Consider the following 18,317-nt stretch of genomic DNA (forward strand, 5'->3'; position numbering starts at 1 on the left):
TGTTTGAGTGATATGCATGATAAAATAATGATTCCATCCAGAGGACCGACTGACTTCACAAATCGTGTTGCATGACATGCAATATTATTTACATGTCTACAAGAGCACGCTGTGGATTTTTTTCCTTCTTTGATGAAGTAGCATACCTAGACCTTAAAGCTCCCACAGAGGACAATCCTATTACTGCACAGGGATGGAAGTCAACAGCAGTTCAGCACAGTTAAGTACAGTTCAACAACTCTGTTAAACTCCACAAGCAGCCTGGCTGGAACACGGGTAACTTTGGTCACGGTAATGAACACCTGCAAAATCTGTCGGATACTCGTAAAAAGGAAAATCAGCAGGAGTAGATGGAGTGAGATAGACTAATATGGGGAGGGGGGAATGAAAAAGGCCCACCACGCTACTTCCCAGCTGTGAGCTTGATCTCGTGAGCATATTTTAGATCAACGATTATGAGGGTTAAATCTGTGATGAGAGACTAACTTGTAATGAACAAGAAAGTTCATGACCTGTAATAACTCTTTTTATGAGCACGTTTTCAGCCAATGGACTCCACATTGTCTTAAAATGGACTCACAAGCTTTTGTTTTCAACAAATCAGGTACATCTAATCCCAGACTCAAATATAAATGCTACCGTTATTCGCTCATTATGAATAATAGAACGTTTTATAGGGTGTTTGCACAGGCAGCTGTACAAGTGTGTTTGTGTTAATGTGTGTGCGTAACTGCATGTGTGAGCCAAAGCAAAAATGCTTAAACCCTTACAATGGTTTGAAAGGCCAGACAGGGAGACACAGAGGGAGTTGGGTGCCAAAGTCAACCTCACTTAATTTTCAACAGCAGACAGAGAAAGACCTTGGTGCATCAGTATGTTTATGAAGCGCTGTATGATGGGATTCACGGCTGCTGTGCGCTCACCTCTTAGTTTAGCTCGATAAGCTCCAGGACTGTCAAATCAGCTATAACGGTTTAAGGAGACTGGCTTTTTGATTTATGATAGAAAATCGTATTGCAATAACAGGTTGTTAAACAGTTGGCAGGGTTGGGGAGATTCACTGACCCGCACTATAAGAAATAGTCTGTTTAATATTTTCTTTCAAATAGACTCTGCCCCTGTACTTGTTTTATTCTTTCTTTTATAACAGAGACAAAAGTCTTGTTTAAAAAAAAAAAAAAAAAAAAAAAAAAAATATATATATATATATATATATATATATATATTCATTGGACCTCTTATTGTCCAAAGAAACCAAATTTAAATAAAAAAACTTTTTTTCCCCTTTCCAATGTATATTAAAAATAATAATAATAATAATACATAAATTAGTACATTAGTACTTCATTAGTACTTCAAAGAAAATGTGTAATTTTGATGGCCCATTTTTTTCTTTAAATGTAATTCACAGGCTATGTATTTAATTCTAAAATTAAAAAAGAAAAATAGAAAAAAAATGTAAATAAAACCATTATATAATAAAACCATTATATATAATATAAAAACTTTGTTGTTTTGGTTAAGATGCTCTATCACAAATTCTGGATCTGATACCAAAAATGTATGATATTCATAGCTGTAAATAAGTCAAGAATAACCCCAAGTCAAGAGAAGAATAACCTTTGAATAAGGTGAAGGATGAAGAAATTCTTGAAAGTACTTTTAGATTTTACATTTGTATTTCTGCTAATAATGCGCCATGGAAGCCAAACAAATTCATACATAAGTGATGAGGAAGACAAAACCAAAGAATAAAGAGAGTTTTTCTCATATTGTTTTCACTGTCCCTCCACCAATTATCTTCACAGCTTTCTTCCATATACACTGAGTGACCAAAGAACAACCTAGAGATGTAACATCGTACAAATCACGATATGACTGTTCAAACTGAGGTCACATTGCAAAACATCAGACCTGTGCCTGATTTAGGATCAGATATTGAACTGCCGTAAATTCTAGATGGAAAAGATCAGATTCCACGTGGTTTCTGCCGTTCACACTGCTATAAAATAAAACAGATCTGAGTCACACACAAGCAAAAGAAAACTCAGATTTGAGCCAGCAGTCTAAAGGTAGACTTTGATTCCTCCTGATGCCATTAAGCATTTTAAAAAAAAGCACTTAACATCGAAATGGAAATTTTTTCCCCAAACATATTTGCCAAATGTGTCAACAAAGACACTAGCAGGCTTTCAATGATGTAGCGCATATTCAAAACACCAGTGTCTTATGATCTCACAACTGAACTCTAGCCAAGACATATCAAACTCCTTTCAAGAGAGTGGTTTCGTTGAGCCCTTTGTGAGGGTTTATTGGACCATTATTTTCTCTTTTCTGACATCTACACCTGCCCATCCCCCGAAATCATCTAACTTAATCCACACTACATATGCCTTGGTTTTCCCGCTCTATAACCGAAGACGGCTCCCCAGCGTCCGGTCGTACTGTACACCCACACCTCCCTCTCCTGCTGATAACAGTTGCTTCTACGATTTCAAAGGCGGGTTTCAACCGAAGTGCAGATCTTAACGTTCTTTCCTCTCTCATGCAGTGTAATCATTATTTTGAAAGTGCGGTCTGGGGAGGCTGTCAGGGTTTGGAACACTCTATGGCAGTAATGTGCCGGGTGTTTTAATACAGCTCGACTTCTGTTTTATAAACTCTGCGGGCAAACATCACAGGCTCTCCGGTTCTTTCTCTCCCTTTCTCCCCTGCCCTCCTGTCTCGATGAACACACACAGATGTGCCACTTGGTATTTTGTTCTCTTCCATGTGGTGGGTGGTGTGCATGTGTGCATTGTGGTGTCGGGCTGTTTGTCTAACACGGTCATTGGTTAAGTGTTTAGATCCTAATAGGCCCAACACTGGCATAATACTTGTAATTTAGTGAGGGAAGATAGAGAGGAAAGCAGAGAATGGGACGTGGAAGGAATGAGGAGCCCATGACATGGAGAAAAAACAGAAGAACTTTGTAATAGTGATATCCCGTTATGGCACCATGGAAAAGCACTTAAAGTCACAAAAGACAGCACTGATGTTTCCTCAGATCACAAGCACTGCCATGCTCTCTAACAGCGGAGGCTTGATCAAAGACAAAGCTCTGTAGACGTCAGGTAGAAGCGGAGTTGGGCAAGTGTGCTAAAATGCTGAGAGTTGGTGTAATGGCAACTCAAAGGGCAGATCTCTGGGGTTCAAAAAGTATTTTCTTCCTTTCGGCCAGACTCCGCGAAGAGGACACAGAGACGGGATTTCTACCCAGTATCCATTCTTCCTTCAGTGCTACAGTTGAAATCCTGTGTTCACAGACAATAGCAGGACAAATTTAAAAAACAAAAAAAAAAATTATGTTATTATCCTGTCTAAAATACACTGTAAAAATGATAAGTTATAAATAAAACAAATTTTATTAGTGTACGTTTTACAAGGAAATGCAGTTTGTTTTTCTTCTTCAAAATGTAATGCGTCCTTTTTAATCATCTGTGAAATTTAGAGAAAAAAAAAGTGTAGCAAAAGATCATATGCATGGTAACACTACAATAAGGTTTCATTAACATTAACTAGGAATTTCTAAATCTTTATATATATATATATATATATATATATATATATATATATATATATATATATATATATATATATATATATATATATATATATATATATATATATATATAAGAAATTTTCAAATAATCCAAAACACTCATATAGTGATAGCTGATATGGAAGGTAATTATGGAAAGGAGGGTAATTATGATTTAAAAAAAATATATGTATTAAAATCTGATGTAAAAATAAATAAATCACATTGTGAGATAAGAAATCACAACTGGAAGATATAAAGCTCCAATTCAGTAATGATTACCATTTTCTTTAGTTTACTTTGAGGCACACAAAATAATCATATTAGCCAAAATATTAAATAAAAATTTAACTGACAAAAACAAATGCAAAAACAATGGAATTGAGTGAATAATTGAGCTTTCTAGAGTTCTGGGTGCAAAGATTCCATGTGGCTTTTACGACTAGAAGTCTTTTATTTTCCCTTCACTCAGATCAGATAGTGATATGTCCAACATCTGCCTCTTAAGCCTTAATTAGACGTGACCGCTCTCGCATGCAGTTCACAGCACCTTACATTTGAGAGGGATTTCTACACGCAAGCCAGGATTTAGTGCTTTAGTGGTTCCAGGCTCTCGCCAGGGGCAAAAGCCTCTTTTATGTTGTGCTTGCGCTGATGGTGTGTTACATGAGTCATCTTATGTATGACACGCTTTAAATGTTCTGAGCTGATGACAACCTGTTAGGGTTAAATATTGCTATGGGGAGGTTCGTACACCCTTGAGATGTGAACATACCACAGTGTTAAGGGGAGAGACCGGGTCATGCAGACACATAAAGCTTACAGCAACAGTATTAGTGAATGTGTTTTAGTGTGCAATACATCAGCTGGTGAAGGCCGACCAGAATCAGAATGCATCATTTTGATCCCGTTTTGATACATTTAAAATGTAATTATTTCTTTGATTACAAAGTTGAATTTCCATTAAGCATTACTCCAGTTAGTCAGTGTCACATGATTCTTCAGAAATCATTCTTAAATGTTCAGAAACATTTCTTATAATGATCCATGCTGAAAACAGTTATGTTGCTTAGTAATTTATGTGGAAATTGTGATGCATGTTTTTAAGGATTCTTTTATGAATATAAAGGTTATCATTTGCGTGAAATAGAAATCTTTTGGAACAATGTCATTATCTCTAATTATATTTAGAATGCGACCCATTTTGTGCTTGTCATGGCTGTGATAGTTTCTAATAGATTGCATTGGTCATTAATATAAATGAGTTGGCTGTGTGATCTTTAACCTGCACAAATGTTTGCACGCCTGATGAGACTGTAGGACTGTGTTTACTCAGCTTGAATGAGAAGATAATGTGATTCAGGATTGGTCTCCAGACTAAAATCCACTCTCTCATTAGGTTCAGTATTCACTGGCTGAGGCTGAGCTGTCTATCCTCAGACTCTGACATGGCATCGCTGAAGGAAACTGTGACAGTCACAATCATCACCAACCAACAAATATTCCCCTGCAGGTTCTGCGGATACATACAGACTGACACACTCAGCAAGCTTATGCACAAAGTTGTGATTAAGCAGGCTCCTCAGTTTTTACATAACACACACTTTGCCTAAATTGGCCACTGTATACTTATAGGGTTAGTTTTTGGCCAAGGTGAGTGTGTGTGTTTATTGACCAGTGTGTCTTCGCTGACTTTACTTTTAGCCAGTGAGCAGTATACAGTTGGGCTGTCTTTTATAACTATCTTTTCTAAAAAATAATTATATGATGAATCAGATTCATCAATAAGACCATTTTCTTCCTTTTTCGATCTTCTTCTGATTAGATAAGTTGTTATTTATTAAATTAATAATTTTATCCTGCAAGGACATATTCAACTGATCAAAAGTAACAGTAATAATTGTGTCTAATAATTCTTAATATTTTTGTGGACCATGATATTTTTTTTTCCAGATTCTTTGATGAATAGAAAGTTCAAAGGAACACCATTTATTTGAAACAATGCTTTTGTAACAATTTCTTTGTCACTTTCTTTGTCACAAAGTAAAGGGCAAAGAGTAATTTCTTAAATAATTATGTGTATATGTGTGTGTGTATAGCTACACATACATATGAAGAGTTCAGATGCAAAAGCCATCTAACATTTTCATCTAAAATTAGGGGTGACTCTTCTTAGTAGCCAAAGTGTTACCCTAACATTCTCAAGAGTTGGCCAAATTTTTCTGCAAACACGGCTGATACATTCCCTAAACATTTACAATGATTTCCCAAAACAGTCCATGTGTAGCTGTAAAAGTAAATGTGTTCCATCAGTCTGTCTTTACACCAGTGGTTCCTCTGCATATTGTCTACATATTGTCGGTATAATGCCTCAAACTTACTCATTTTGTCCTGTTTTCATTATGTTTTTAGCAGACAGGGTCTTGAACGGAATTTCAACTCTGCATACATCAGCTGGATTGCAACACTTCTCAAATTAAGTAAATTAACCTTTGACCTCCAAGCTGCTTTTAGATTGTGTGATTATAGTGGTGACTGAGATCACGGTTAAATATTAAATTCACATCTCTATTACCTTTACTGGAGTGAATCGCTTTGATGTCTCGTTGTTCTCATTTTGATTAAGATGAGCAGTTCAAGGTTTCGCAGACCTGCAAGGGTCGACACCTCAGACGTGAAGTAATGTACAGTTAAAACAAGAGAAAGCCCATTCTTCACTTCTGTACCCAATCCACCACCCTTTGTCTTGTATATCTTTCCTCTTTGGCTCTTGTTACCCTTTTCTCTGTCTTTCTAAAATCAGATGAGGAAACCAGAGCGGACTGTGAGAGCCAAAACAGACAAACAGCATGAGGGCAAAGTATTAACAAGCCAGACAGTAAAGTGTCACATCGCAAGAACTTATGTGTTCAAATCCAGCCAGGAAGGGGACAGAAAGAGGAGATATGTCCTGTTGTGAGTGATAATGCTTGAATTATGGGTTCGAAGCGGAGAAGAGGAAAGTGTGGAGAGATTAAAGCTTGGGAATAGTGAGAATCTAAGCACGAGGGAGACTGCTTTCTCCCTCCAGAGTGTCTTTTGGACGAATATCAAACTTCAGTAGTAGTAGAGAGACCCCCTAACCCCAGTGACCCACCTACGCATCCACCTCCACTTCTGCTCTGTGCAACTCATCCAGTCCTAATGCTTACAACACATCCCCAGGAGAGAGGGGTCAGGATCAGGAAGAAGGGGCCAGACAACCTCACACTGGCCCGTGTATTTCAGGAGGGGGCATCATCGTCAGGATCTGGTGGAAAATGTTTGAAAGCGTTATCAGAAGCTTAATGGTGGTGATATTGAAGTCAAGCGACTGTGACATAGTTCATTTATATTAGATTTTTAAGTTTCAGTTGTATTTAGGCTTCACAATTCATAAAAGTTGTGTTCATTCGTGAAGATTATCATGATGAAGAAAACATGTATGAATCATAAACTTTTGTCGGTCACAGAGCTTATTTCCTGCAATAATCCGAAAGCCAATGGAAAAATCCTGTCGTGATTTTGTCAAGGGAACCAGGGTGATGCTAACCTCAGGGTTGTCCTACAAAAATTCGTCATCATAGCAGCACTCTGCAGAGATTTATGTAGAGGAGAGCCATGAAAAGTTGGATAAAAGAAGCAGGGCTCTTAGGGCTTTGGTGAACGGTTCACTTTAAAACAAAGAGCTTTCATTTTAACCGTGCTCTTCTGACTCCCCCCACCTTCATATTGAGTCACGATGTGGTTCAGAGAAGCTTAAGATGATTTCATTCTGGAGAGGGCATGGAGAGAGTAAAGATAATGTATGTAATATTCAATCAACATCACTGACTTAATCAGTAACATATAGTGAATAACTGTCTGTAAGAGGGTTGTGGTGGGAAATAACAGAACAAGAGGGAGTTTCAAAGATTCAAGATGTGTCAGAGGTAATGGGGCTGCCTCTCTGGGGCTGCTTGATTATTAATGACAGTGTGGCAGAAACCTAATCTGACTACACGCTTTCCTGTCTGCTCTGTTCTAAGTTGTGGGAGAACACCAAACAGGTTGATGCAAGACTGAAAGCGTAAAAAAAGTGTCTGGAAAACATACTGAACACTGATTCTTCATCTGATACACTCAAGTTGGTGCAAGCAGAAGCGTCATGCCTTCACGCATAATCTCAGTCAATTCTGAGCCAAGATGATTTTAAATAAAACTCCCAAAACATTATTACTGTAGATAAAAATAAATAAATATTACACACACCATTGTGTAGCTCAAACTCACTTTTTTTCCCTCACTAAAGCAGTTGTTAACTGTATGCCAACCAAGATGCCAACTATATAAAAAATGCATGATCGCAGATATGCCGAAATTGACTGCTATCCGAGTTTGGCAAGAATTGTTACAATAAACATTTCTACATTGTCAAACAAAAAAATCTATTTCAAATAAATGCTGTTTAAAAAAAAAAAAACATGCTATTTATCAAATAGCATACACACACAGACACACACAGACACACACACACACACACAGTATATCGCTTGATGGACACGTCATGAACATGGCCTTGAGACATAGACGCTAAACCTCCCTCCTCCTGAGTGTGTCTGGCTTACATTTTACACACAACTTTTCCTAATGAAACACACAGTCATTCATCCACACTTTTCACACGGTTAAACTATAAAAGAGTGGCACCATCACATGAGCCCTGGGAACTCTGAGAGAATCCTAAGAACCCCTGACACATGGGGAAAACAAACAAAAATGAATGTAACTAAATGAATCGCCATAAAGACAAAATGAATAGAGAACAGAAAAAAACCAAGAGGACCTGCTGGACTTCTCACCCCAGGATCTGACTCAAAGAGACCAGGAAGTGTGCTAAGTGAGCAAGGCATCAAAATGTTTTCTACACAATGGTTACAGCCTCATACAGACAAGTGCTAAGGCGCTGTGGCACCAGTGCTGATTAAGTTTAAAGTAGACTTGTCTGTCTTTTCCCCCAGCGGCCCGACTCGCTCTCTCATTTCCTCATCTTACTTCTGCCAAACCTGCTGAGCTCTGTCCTGGCTGTAAGTGGCACTGGCTTTCTGACAGGCCTGTTGCGACTAAGATGGTAATCAGAGGAGGTTGGTATAATGGTCTCTACCTGACACACACAAACACATCCTTATTATTATTACAACAGTATTACGACATCTCACCATTCCCACGGTTCACCAGATGAGCAGTCCTGTGACACACTTCCTGTGTTTGACAGTTTAAAGGAAAAGAAGTGAGGGAGAAATGGATGGAAAAGTGAGTAAGGATGTGCTCAAGCATGTTTTGACAGTGACATTTTGCACTTTTTCCTTGTTTCAAGACTTTTTTTAAATTCTATGTCGAAAGGAATAGTTGAATTCAGTAAACATTTACTCACCTTACTTGCCGTTAAAAATCCATGACTTTTTTTTTTCATGGAACATAGGGGAATTTTTTTTATTTAAAGTACTGTTTGCTCTTTTTCCAATTTAAATAAGTAGATGTTACACTTTCCAAAAGGACACAAAAGCACAATAAAAACAAAAGGGTCCATATGATCTTTGCTCTGTAATGCAAGGCTGAGACATGGAAATAAAAATGTCAACATTTACTCATCCTCATGTCATTCCCAACCATAACTTACCATGCTTTCTTCCACTGAATAAAAAAAAAAAAACATTGAGACAAGTTGGTAACCAAACAGACTGTAATTTTATTGAGGGGGGTATGTTCTTTGTTTTCTTAAAGAAGAAAGATATACACTAGGAATGACATTGAGGCAATGAAATGACAAATTTCTTGTTTTAATTTTTTAAAGAACTATCCCTTTTAATCATTTTTCACCAATAACTCTCCCTTTACTAATGATAAGAACTATGGAGCCCCGCACATGATATGCAAAAAAAAAAAAAAAAAAAAATTGAGGGAACGAATTAGTATATCGTGCGCACAATTACTATTGCTTTCCCTCGATTTGCTATTGCGTTCCCTTGATTTGCAAATCGAGGGAACGAACTAGTAAATCGTGTGCGCAATTTATAAATCGAGTGAACTAAATAGTAAATCGAGGGAACACAATAGTAATCGTGCGCACGTTTTAGTACATTGAGGGAACAAATTAGTAAATAGTGCGCACGATTTAGCCAACTATTTTTTCCTGCATTTCATGTACAGGGCTCCGTAAAGAACAAGGGGAAAACAGAATGAAATTAGTGACACATGAAGTGCACTTCTAACAATCTTGAAAATCATTGTTACCTCTTCCTGGCCAGCTACACTCAAACCCTGTTCATCTTCCTGTCTCGTGTCAACCATCCCTTTCATCAGAGCTGGAGGATTATGGGTCGCCGTGTTGGCTGCTGGTTTGTTTTGGCATTTCATCAGACAATGAGATCTCAGTAGTGAGCGATGAGTCTGTCCCACTGGCCCTTTGTGTCTGAAGACCTAAAAAATGCTGATGTGAATGAACTATTAAAGGAAACACTGGTTATTAATGATGGGACTAGGAACACCTCACTTTTCACAAGCCTGTTGAATAAGAAGTATACAGAACATAACTGATTGGCATATTTAATTACATTTTATAACAGCACAGGTTGTAAACTCATGATCATTGCCAGAACAAAACAATACATGAATAATTGTTCAGATGAGGCTTCCAAAAAATTTATCTGAGACCACTTGGGAGAGGACAGACAACCAGATACAGAGGTATATTACAAAAAATACAGGATTCAATATTGACTTTGCATATTTCATTTAAGAAATGAAAGACTTTGAAGCTTGACAAAAGTTTTGAAACTTTTGTATTGTGAAGTATGGAACAACTCTGAAATATATGAAAAAACCAAGACAAGAACAAAACTAACAGTGAATCAAATAAACATCAGTGCACCTTGATTTTAATTCGTATTTAAGTGGACCATAGGACTAAACTAAATTCAGTAACAGTACATAGTGAGAGACTGACACTGCCTGACTGTAAACCAATGTGCTAAAATAACTAAACGACGAGAAAAGCATGCATTAAGTGACATATCTTTATCCCTTTAAAAGTAAGAAAAGACCTCACCAGTTCACCCAATAAATGACAATTTTGTCAACATTTACGCACTCTTAAGTTGTTACTAGTGATGCGCCAAAATGATTTTTCAACAGCAATACAGAAAAACTAAAGTTAAATTTGGTCAAAAACTTAAAATAACGTTTGGGTAAATAAATTTTGGTCACTTCAGGATATAATGTTCTCAGATGATAAATTAAAGCAGTCATAGTCTTGATATTTCCAACTAGTTTTACATTCTGCTACTTTAGCATTCTTTTGCACACGTAATGTGTCCAAACTGCTGACGTGTTTACGCTGCTGTACTTTTCCACCTTATGTGCACAAAACAGCTATTCAAACTGTATCATCTGAGAAGCGCAAACTAAATGTCATTAAGTCTATCCAGACTATATATTGGTCCGTTTCGGCCAAATATCCTGGGCTGCTGAAACTCTTGGTTAGAACCACTATAGTGGTCAGAAACCCATTAAGTTGGAGGAGGTCAGTTGTGCACCAAAAATAATCAAGTACCATAAGTCTGCATGACTTGTGTTCTGTATTCAAACTATACCAAAGAACTGAATTATGACAGAATTTTCATTTTTGAGTGAACTAATCTTGTCTGAAATGCCATTTCCGCTTACCATTTCACATCAATTTCAATGAGATTCAACTGTGGAAGTGCTGCTGTTAGACTTCCAAGACTCTTGACTAATCAGCTCAGACGGAGTATATTCCCACGCATGTTCTTTCCAAATGCCTGCCCTTAACAACAGCTAGTCCTTGTAGACTGGGCAATAAAGCAAATTGGAAGATGGAAGGAAAAGGGGATAGAGGAAAAAGAGAGATGAAACTGAAGAAAAGCAGTAAGCTTTTCTGCACACATTGGATTATACTGTACATTAATAAAAGCTCTGTCTACAGAGACCCTGAGGCTTTGATCAGCCAAGAGCACTTACTAAAAAGGCTAAATAAATCCTCACAGCTCTGATTTTGATGTAAAAATCTCAATAGGGAATGAGCTAAAAAAGTAAAAGTTCCAAAAATATCAAAATATATTAATTTTCTATTTAAATAAAATCAATTTGGGCCCACTGAACATCACATCATCCAACCTCACGTATATAGTTAATAGCGTGCTGATAAAACTAGATGCAGAGGAACAGGCCAATGGAATACAGTGTGCTAAGTTCTGAAATACAAAAATGTGTACTTTGAGCACAGAAAAATAATGTCCATCCCTTAGGTTTCTATAAACTAATGTTAAAAATACACCAAGGAGTGGTCAATACCACCAGACCACTTGATTGGCAGTCTGAAACACTATCTCAGCGGCGGCTAAACAATCAGACGTTTGCTGAATTTCTGAGTGCAATCACACACTTTAGCTATATCCACCACAAAACAAAAACAAATCTATATGCTTCCACTTTAGTCTCCAAGAATAGATATATCAAGACAAATATAGCATTCCCCATCACCATCTACAGCCAAAAATAAAAATACACAATAAAATGAAATCTATCACAGTTCTTCAAGTCTTTCCCTTAGTCCTTGTTCCTTTTGTCCTGTTATGTGCCATCAATCAGGAATGAGTCCAGCTAACGGGCACCCACTGAGCTTCTGTCTCCACTTTCCTGAGCGCCTGCTTGAGCTCGTTGAAGGCGATCGTGAGGTCATCATTCACGATGACCTTTTCAAAGAGGTGACCGTACTGGTTTTCCATCATCTGAGCAGCACTGATCATCTCCTGGAAGTCCTCCTCCTAAACAATAAACACATTCATTCAAAGTTCATTTTAAAGACATAAAATATGCCCCCCCAAAAAAAGTCCAAAACACTTTCCCACAGTATTCTGAAAACTAGCTTCCAAAAAGGACTTTCAAAGATACCCACAACATCGACTTAATTAAAAACTATTTTTTTGGTTTACAATAAAACTGCTTTAGATGCAGAAATACAGAAATATATACACGTGATAAAATTAAACTATAAACTGATATTTAATGTTCAACAGAGGTGGTGCACAGTTAAAGTTATAGTTTGAGGTCTGGATCTCCAGTGGTTTTGATCACAGGAACAGTTGAGTGAATAAACGGACCACAATTTTATACCTTTGCATTGGCACTTAAACACCCAACAAAACAATCAACAGTAATTATTAATTACATATTTTTACCATTCAAAACAACAGACATTGCTGAAAAACTGTAAAAATACAACAGGCTAAAATCAGACACACTTTACAACAAACACATCAACTTCTTACCACAAAGTACTCTTTTTTTTTACATGGACTTTGTAACATGACCTTTGACCTTTCTGGGGTTGTGTGTCCTAATTAAGTGTTTATGTGGGCAATCTTGGCATTTGGTTCCAGTCTCAAAGAACATGGCAGGGTCTGAGTGGCTTTACCAATATAGACTAAACTTTTACAACACAAACACAGGACCCATACTGAGAGCGATATGATGCTATAAAACAAGTGAAAAGAGAAAAAAGTGAAAGTTACGTGACGTACAGCCCAAGTATGGTGACCCATACTCAGAATTTGTGCTCTGAATTTAACCCATCCAAAGTGCACACACACACACACACAGCAGTGAACACACACACACACACACACACCCAGAGGAGTGGGCAGCCATTTATGCTGCGGCGCCCGGGGAGCAGTTGGGGGTTCGATGCCTTGCTCAAGGGCACTTCAGTCATGGTATTGCTGGCCCGAGATTTGAACCCACAACCCTAGGGTTAGGAGTCAAACTCTCTAACCACTAGGCCACGACTTCCCATATTGCCACTCTCTAAATTAGAAGATTTTGGACAGATTTAAAAGGTTTTAAATTGTGCCGAGAAGCTATTAAGCACATAGAAAGTATGGAAATGTTGAAATTTGGCATTAGCAGACAAGACAGTGGCAAGCTTAGTGAAACCATGGTGCATGGCCATTGTTAGACACCAACTTCCCCTCCCACTATCTGTTGAAGCCTTCCCATCTTTCCCAGTCCTTCTTTCTTGATCAAGAGTTGAGATTTAGTCAACATTTCAGTTTAATTTTGGGTCACAGAGCTGCTGGCATTCTGAAAATTACAGCAGTCTCTCAACCTGACAGTTATTGGCAGAACACTTCAAAAGTCGCAGTTCATTGACCAAGACATGGCTTTAATAAAGCTCTGGTTCAACGTGGTGGATTAGCTTGTGTTTGGCCCAAGGTCTGAACTAATTTTTTCGTCATTCTGTCATCAAATAAAAACCTCATGCTAATTGAGGTATTGTGCCTCTAGGGGAGTGTTATTACCAAATCTGATCAGTTTCAAGGGTTTAAATCCATTTTTCCTCTGCATTTCTTTCCGATTGTTTATTTCCCAAAGGCTCTAATGCACGTTCTCACTCAACATCCAGGTCTTCCCTCCTCAAAAATAGAAGAGTTTCTTGAGTACTAAGCTCCCTCCACAGTCAGTCTGTTTATCTATCAATCCTTGCCAGAAAATTGATTTTTAATGGATCATATAAAGTGCACCTGTCCTTATCATTAAACCAGTTCAAAAAGGACATCTCTGGGTCGTCAAAAGGTCCCTGTTTTATATTCCCAAAGTAAAGGCACTTCATCTGTGGACTGGGCTGACTTTCACAGAGCACAGGTCAAAAAAAAAAATTCACAAATACAACAACTACAAAAAACATCCTCCTCTGTAGCTTATGTTTCCATTCCTCATTATGACACTCTACTCTTCCACCTCTGATGACATTTTTATGAAACTCCAATCTTTTTTTGTTTTTTTGCTACTCCTATAAAAAAAGAAAGAGTGATATTTAGATCTTTTACACATTAATGTTATACAGGCAATACTAAAAGGGAGAACAATAGAGTGGAAGACTGGATTCACAGAAACAGAGGGATGCCTGTTTTCTTGCACAGAGACGACAGCACTCAAATTCATGGCTCTAACAGACACAGCGTCTCTTTGGAAAAGAAATACTGTGACATTTCATCAAACACATTTTTTCTTACGTACCTATAATAGGCTGAATCTGGGTGCCTTTAACACTGTCAGGGTTAATAATGCATTTTTGGTAAGTTTGTTTGGATTGTTTGGACAGCCTTTGATACAGTTGCTCTTACAACAGAGAGAGCAAGGGCAGCATTACCAATGACAATGGCATAATTTTTTGTGATTTTGGGAATTTAAAACTTTGGGGAGTATGGCGTGGTCAAATCGCACATTCAGTTGTTTGAATTAAGGTGACCAGTATCTATTCAGTTTCAAAGTTGTTGAAATAATGTGTATTAGGGCAGCACAATATTTCAAAATAAAATAGATATCGGGATATGGCTTAGCACTATGGCAAATCACGAATGCTGTGATTTAATTTAATAAATGTGTGCTGCGACATCAAGAGTGAAGCCTGGCAGTTCATTAACAAGCAAGCAGCTCATGATACAGAGATTCAGTGTCTCAAAGTTGAGCTGCATGTGTGTGCATATATTTCTTGTTAGCATAGCGGGAAAATAAATGTGAGGAAATTAAGACAAACTAATAAAAATACAATTTTATTATTATTATCATCATTACTGTTATATTAAATGCTCTTTTTTTTACAGTACAAAAGTACTCTTGCAGCATATTTCTTATACTGTACTTGAAATTCATATGTAGTCATATTGAAAATAATCATATTTCACCCTCAAAAACAGTGGGAACAGTGGGAAGTGGAAATAAATCTTTTTAATAAAACGGATTACTGAAAGAGGTTTCAGTTGATTGCTGTAAAGAGTACTAAAGTGCAAATATCTAAATATAGCACATTTTCCCAAATTGTTGAACCCTAAAACAATAATTTGCACTCAAATGAAAATTTATTTTACAGCCCTTTTTTGTTTGTATGTTTTTTTTTTTGTATGCATATACAGTACACTCCCAAACAAAAAAATCACCATCAAAATTCTTCCCAAATAAAGCTATTCAAGTATATGGTGAAAATTCTTTATATCAATACATACAACAGCAGAAAAAACTAAACAAAATCACAATGTTTGTGTGTCGCACTGCAGCCTAGATGAACTCAGACAGACAATAATGTGGATGCCATTTATGTTTTAGCAGCTGCTTCTATAAAATCATAATGGATAAACAGACCAAATTTGCTGTGTGAAAATGATTAGCATCCAGTATAGGAATTCCTGCGCAATACTGCCATGAGCTACTATTGCTGATCGGTGTTGTGCAAAAGAAGAAAAAGAGTACATATTGCATTTGGACACTTGTTGGGTCAATAGGTTGAAAGGTGAGCACATGTTTTGAAATCCTAACTGCATTTGACACAGAATGTCTCTGCAGTAACAATCGGCATCAAGCCATCTCGGCGTGTGGTGGAGTCGGGTTCCTGGGGTTACTTATGCTGTATCAAGCACACTTGGCCCTGGTGCAGACTCGAGATACACAGGCAAGAGCTGAACTCTGGGAAAGTCATTAGAAACCCCGCATATTCACACCACATCACACACACACACACAAAGCACAAACTAACGGCAGGACTGGGCAAGGGTCTGGTGTATGTGTTAATTGATTGCATGTGTTTTCTTTGAGTGCAGTCCTACAGGTGTAGTGTGAGCTCATGGGGCTCATATCAGGTTGCCGCTCAGGAGACCAGTTACACAAACACACACGTGATACGTGCACGCGCACACACACACACACACACACACACACACACACACACACACACACACACACACACACACACACACACACACACACACACACACACACACACACACACACACACACACACACACACACACACACACACACACGCACACACGTTTAAGCAATAAGTTTGGTTGGTCCAAAAGGGAGAATGACTATAATAAATGATGTGAATATTTCCAGGAAGTGATGAAATCTATTTCTTATTTCACCAAGAACTATGTGAGATAGTGTAATGAAAATTCAGTGAACACGACCTAAAACCCACAGTTACCTATTGAGAGAGAAAAGAGATCACATCAAGGATGAGAGAGGATGAAAGATGGACAGATTGAAGTCAAAGCTGTGTGTGGTGTGTATTACCGAGAAGGGTTTGGACGAGTTCTTATCGTCTTTGCTTGAGATGACTTTCGCGTTCTTCCTGGTCTCTCTCAAACGCTCGATGGATGGAGGCTTCACAAACACCACATAGGGCTTAAACTCGGCTGTGCGAAGATGCTTTAGCGTCTGATGGAGAAAGAATATGAAAAAAGGGAGCAGGGTGAACCACAGTCATTAAAGCAGCATCACTCATGTCATCATGATTTAGTTTGACACTGATACTTCTGTAAATTATTACTGTTAGTCACAGTTACATTTTGACAGAAAACAGAGCAGCTGATTCACACTGAGTTCAACTGATCTGACTCCACGAGTGAAAATAAAGCACTTCGGTCAGACACATTACACTTAAGGTAGTCGAGATCTTGAGGAAATCTTCAAAACAATCAGACCACTGAACTTTACCGCATTTTTCATTTGGAGATTTTTCAAGTGACTGAATTAAGCATAGGCTCTTAAGTGTGTTGTAACATTTTGCAGCATTTTTCTCCAATAGTTATGATCTAGTTTGGAAAATCAGCATTTCCACCCTTTTTCTAGCCCTATAATTAAAAATGATTTTGCCACTCTACATTTAAAGGGATCATTCGATCAAAATGTAAACATGTCGATGTCATTTACTGTTCCGAACCAAAGTAAAAAGTGGCCAAGGGCTACATCACTCACACAAATCATTCTGCATGTGCACACAGACATTCAGTAAAAACTTCTCAGAGCTGCTCTGCAATTTTTAGCAATAAAATAGAATCAGAATAAGAAAGAGCTTCTTTGCCAGATATTTTTACACAGATGAGGTATTTGTTTTAATGACAGAAGCTTCCACAGAACACCACTGAATACCTACATCACCTGTTTTTAAAGCAGTTAAATCCACAGCTTTACCGTTAATAAGGAAATAACGTGCAATACTTCTGTTCGGAACTATTTTAATTTGAAAAATAGAACAAAACAGACAATATTATGTCTAAAATGTAAGTAACACAGGATTTCTCCTCCCCAAAATGAAAATATAGTCATTAATTACTTACCACCATGCTGTTATTTTTGTTTTCTTCGCGTAAAAAAATATATACATATTGTTACAGTTAAACACTGATGGCAGATGGACTATTCTGACAATGTATTTCATCCTTTTCTAGACATTGACAGTTTATTTTAGATGACAGTCAATGGGACGGACACAAACCTCCTGGTTTTTATTCAAAATATCTTAAATTGTGAAGCTTTTACGGGTTTGGAACAACATGGGGGTAAGGGATTAATGACAAAAAAATTATTTTGTGGTTGAGTATGCCTTTAAATATACGTCTCTACTTGTTTGTTGAACTAATATCAATGTATCATTTGAAATATTTGAAAATATTCCGCAAAATAGCTCACTTGTTATGGTATGTTAACTACATTATGTTATCAATAAAGTAAACATTTTGTATTTTCACCTCAGTATGCGTGCTATTAAGCTGATTTGATTTGATTTCTCCATAAAAGCTTCTTCAAACATGGGACAATTAGTAGAAATAACATTAAATCTCCTGCCTGACCTGAAGACCAAAAAGGAAATGTGCAAACT

At 37.5% G+C, this 18,317-nt stretch overlaps 1 protein-coding gene across 3 annotated transcripts in view; it reads right to left on the reverse strand.

Annotated features, from left to right (window-relative positions):
- Positions 1 to 10,167: 10,167 nt before the first annotated feature.
- Positions 10,168 to 18,317, reverse strand: part of LOC128025252 (MAGUK p55 subfamily member 7) — a gene marked incomplete at its 5' end in the record, with an annotated part of 83,438 nt that continues 75,288 nt past the window's right edge. For all 3 annotated transcript variants that reach the window (XM_052611427.1, XM_052611426.1, XM_052611428.1), the window contains 2 exon segments: positions 10,168 to 12,423; positions 16,730 to 16,873. In XM_052611427.1, the coding sequence (XP_052467387.1) occupies positions 12,244 to 12,423; positions 16,730 to 16,873 (324 nt within the window). In that variant the 3' untranslated portion in view covers positions 10,168 to 12,243.

Source organism: Carassius gibelio, chromosome A12 (genome assembly GCF_023724105.1).
Source record: "Carassius gibelio isolate Cgi1373 ecotype wild population from Czech Republic chromosome A12, carGib1.2-hapl.c, whole genome shotgun sequence".
NCBI classification, from domain to species: domain Eukaryota; kingdom Metazoa; phylum Chordata; class Actinopteri; order Cypriniformes; family Cyprinidae; genus Carassius; species Carassius gibelio.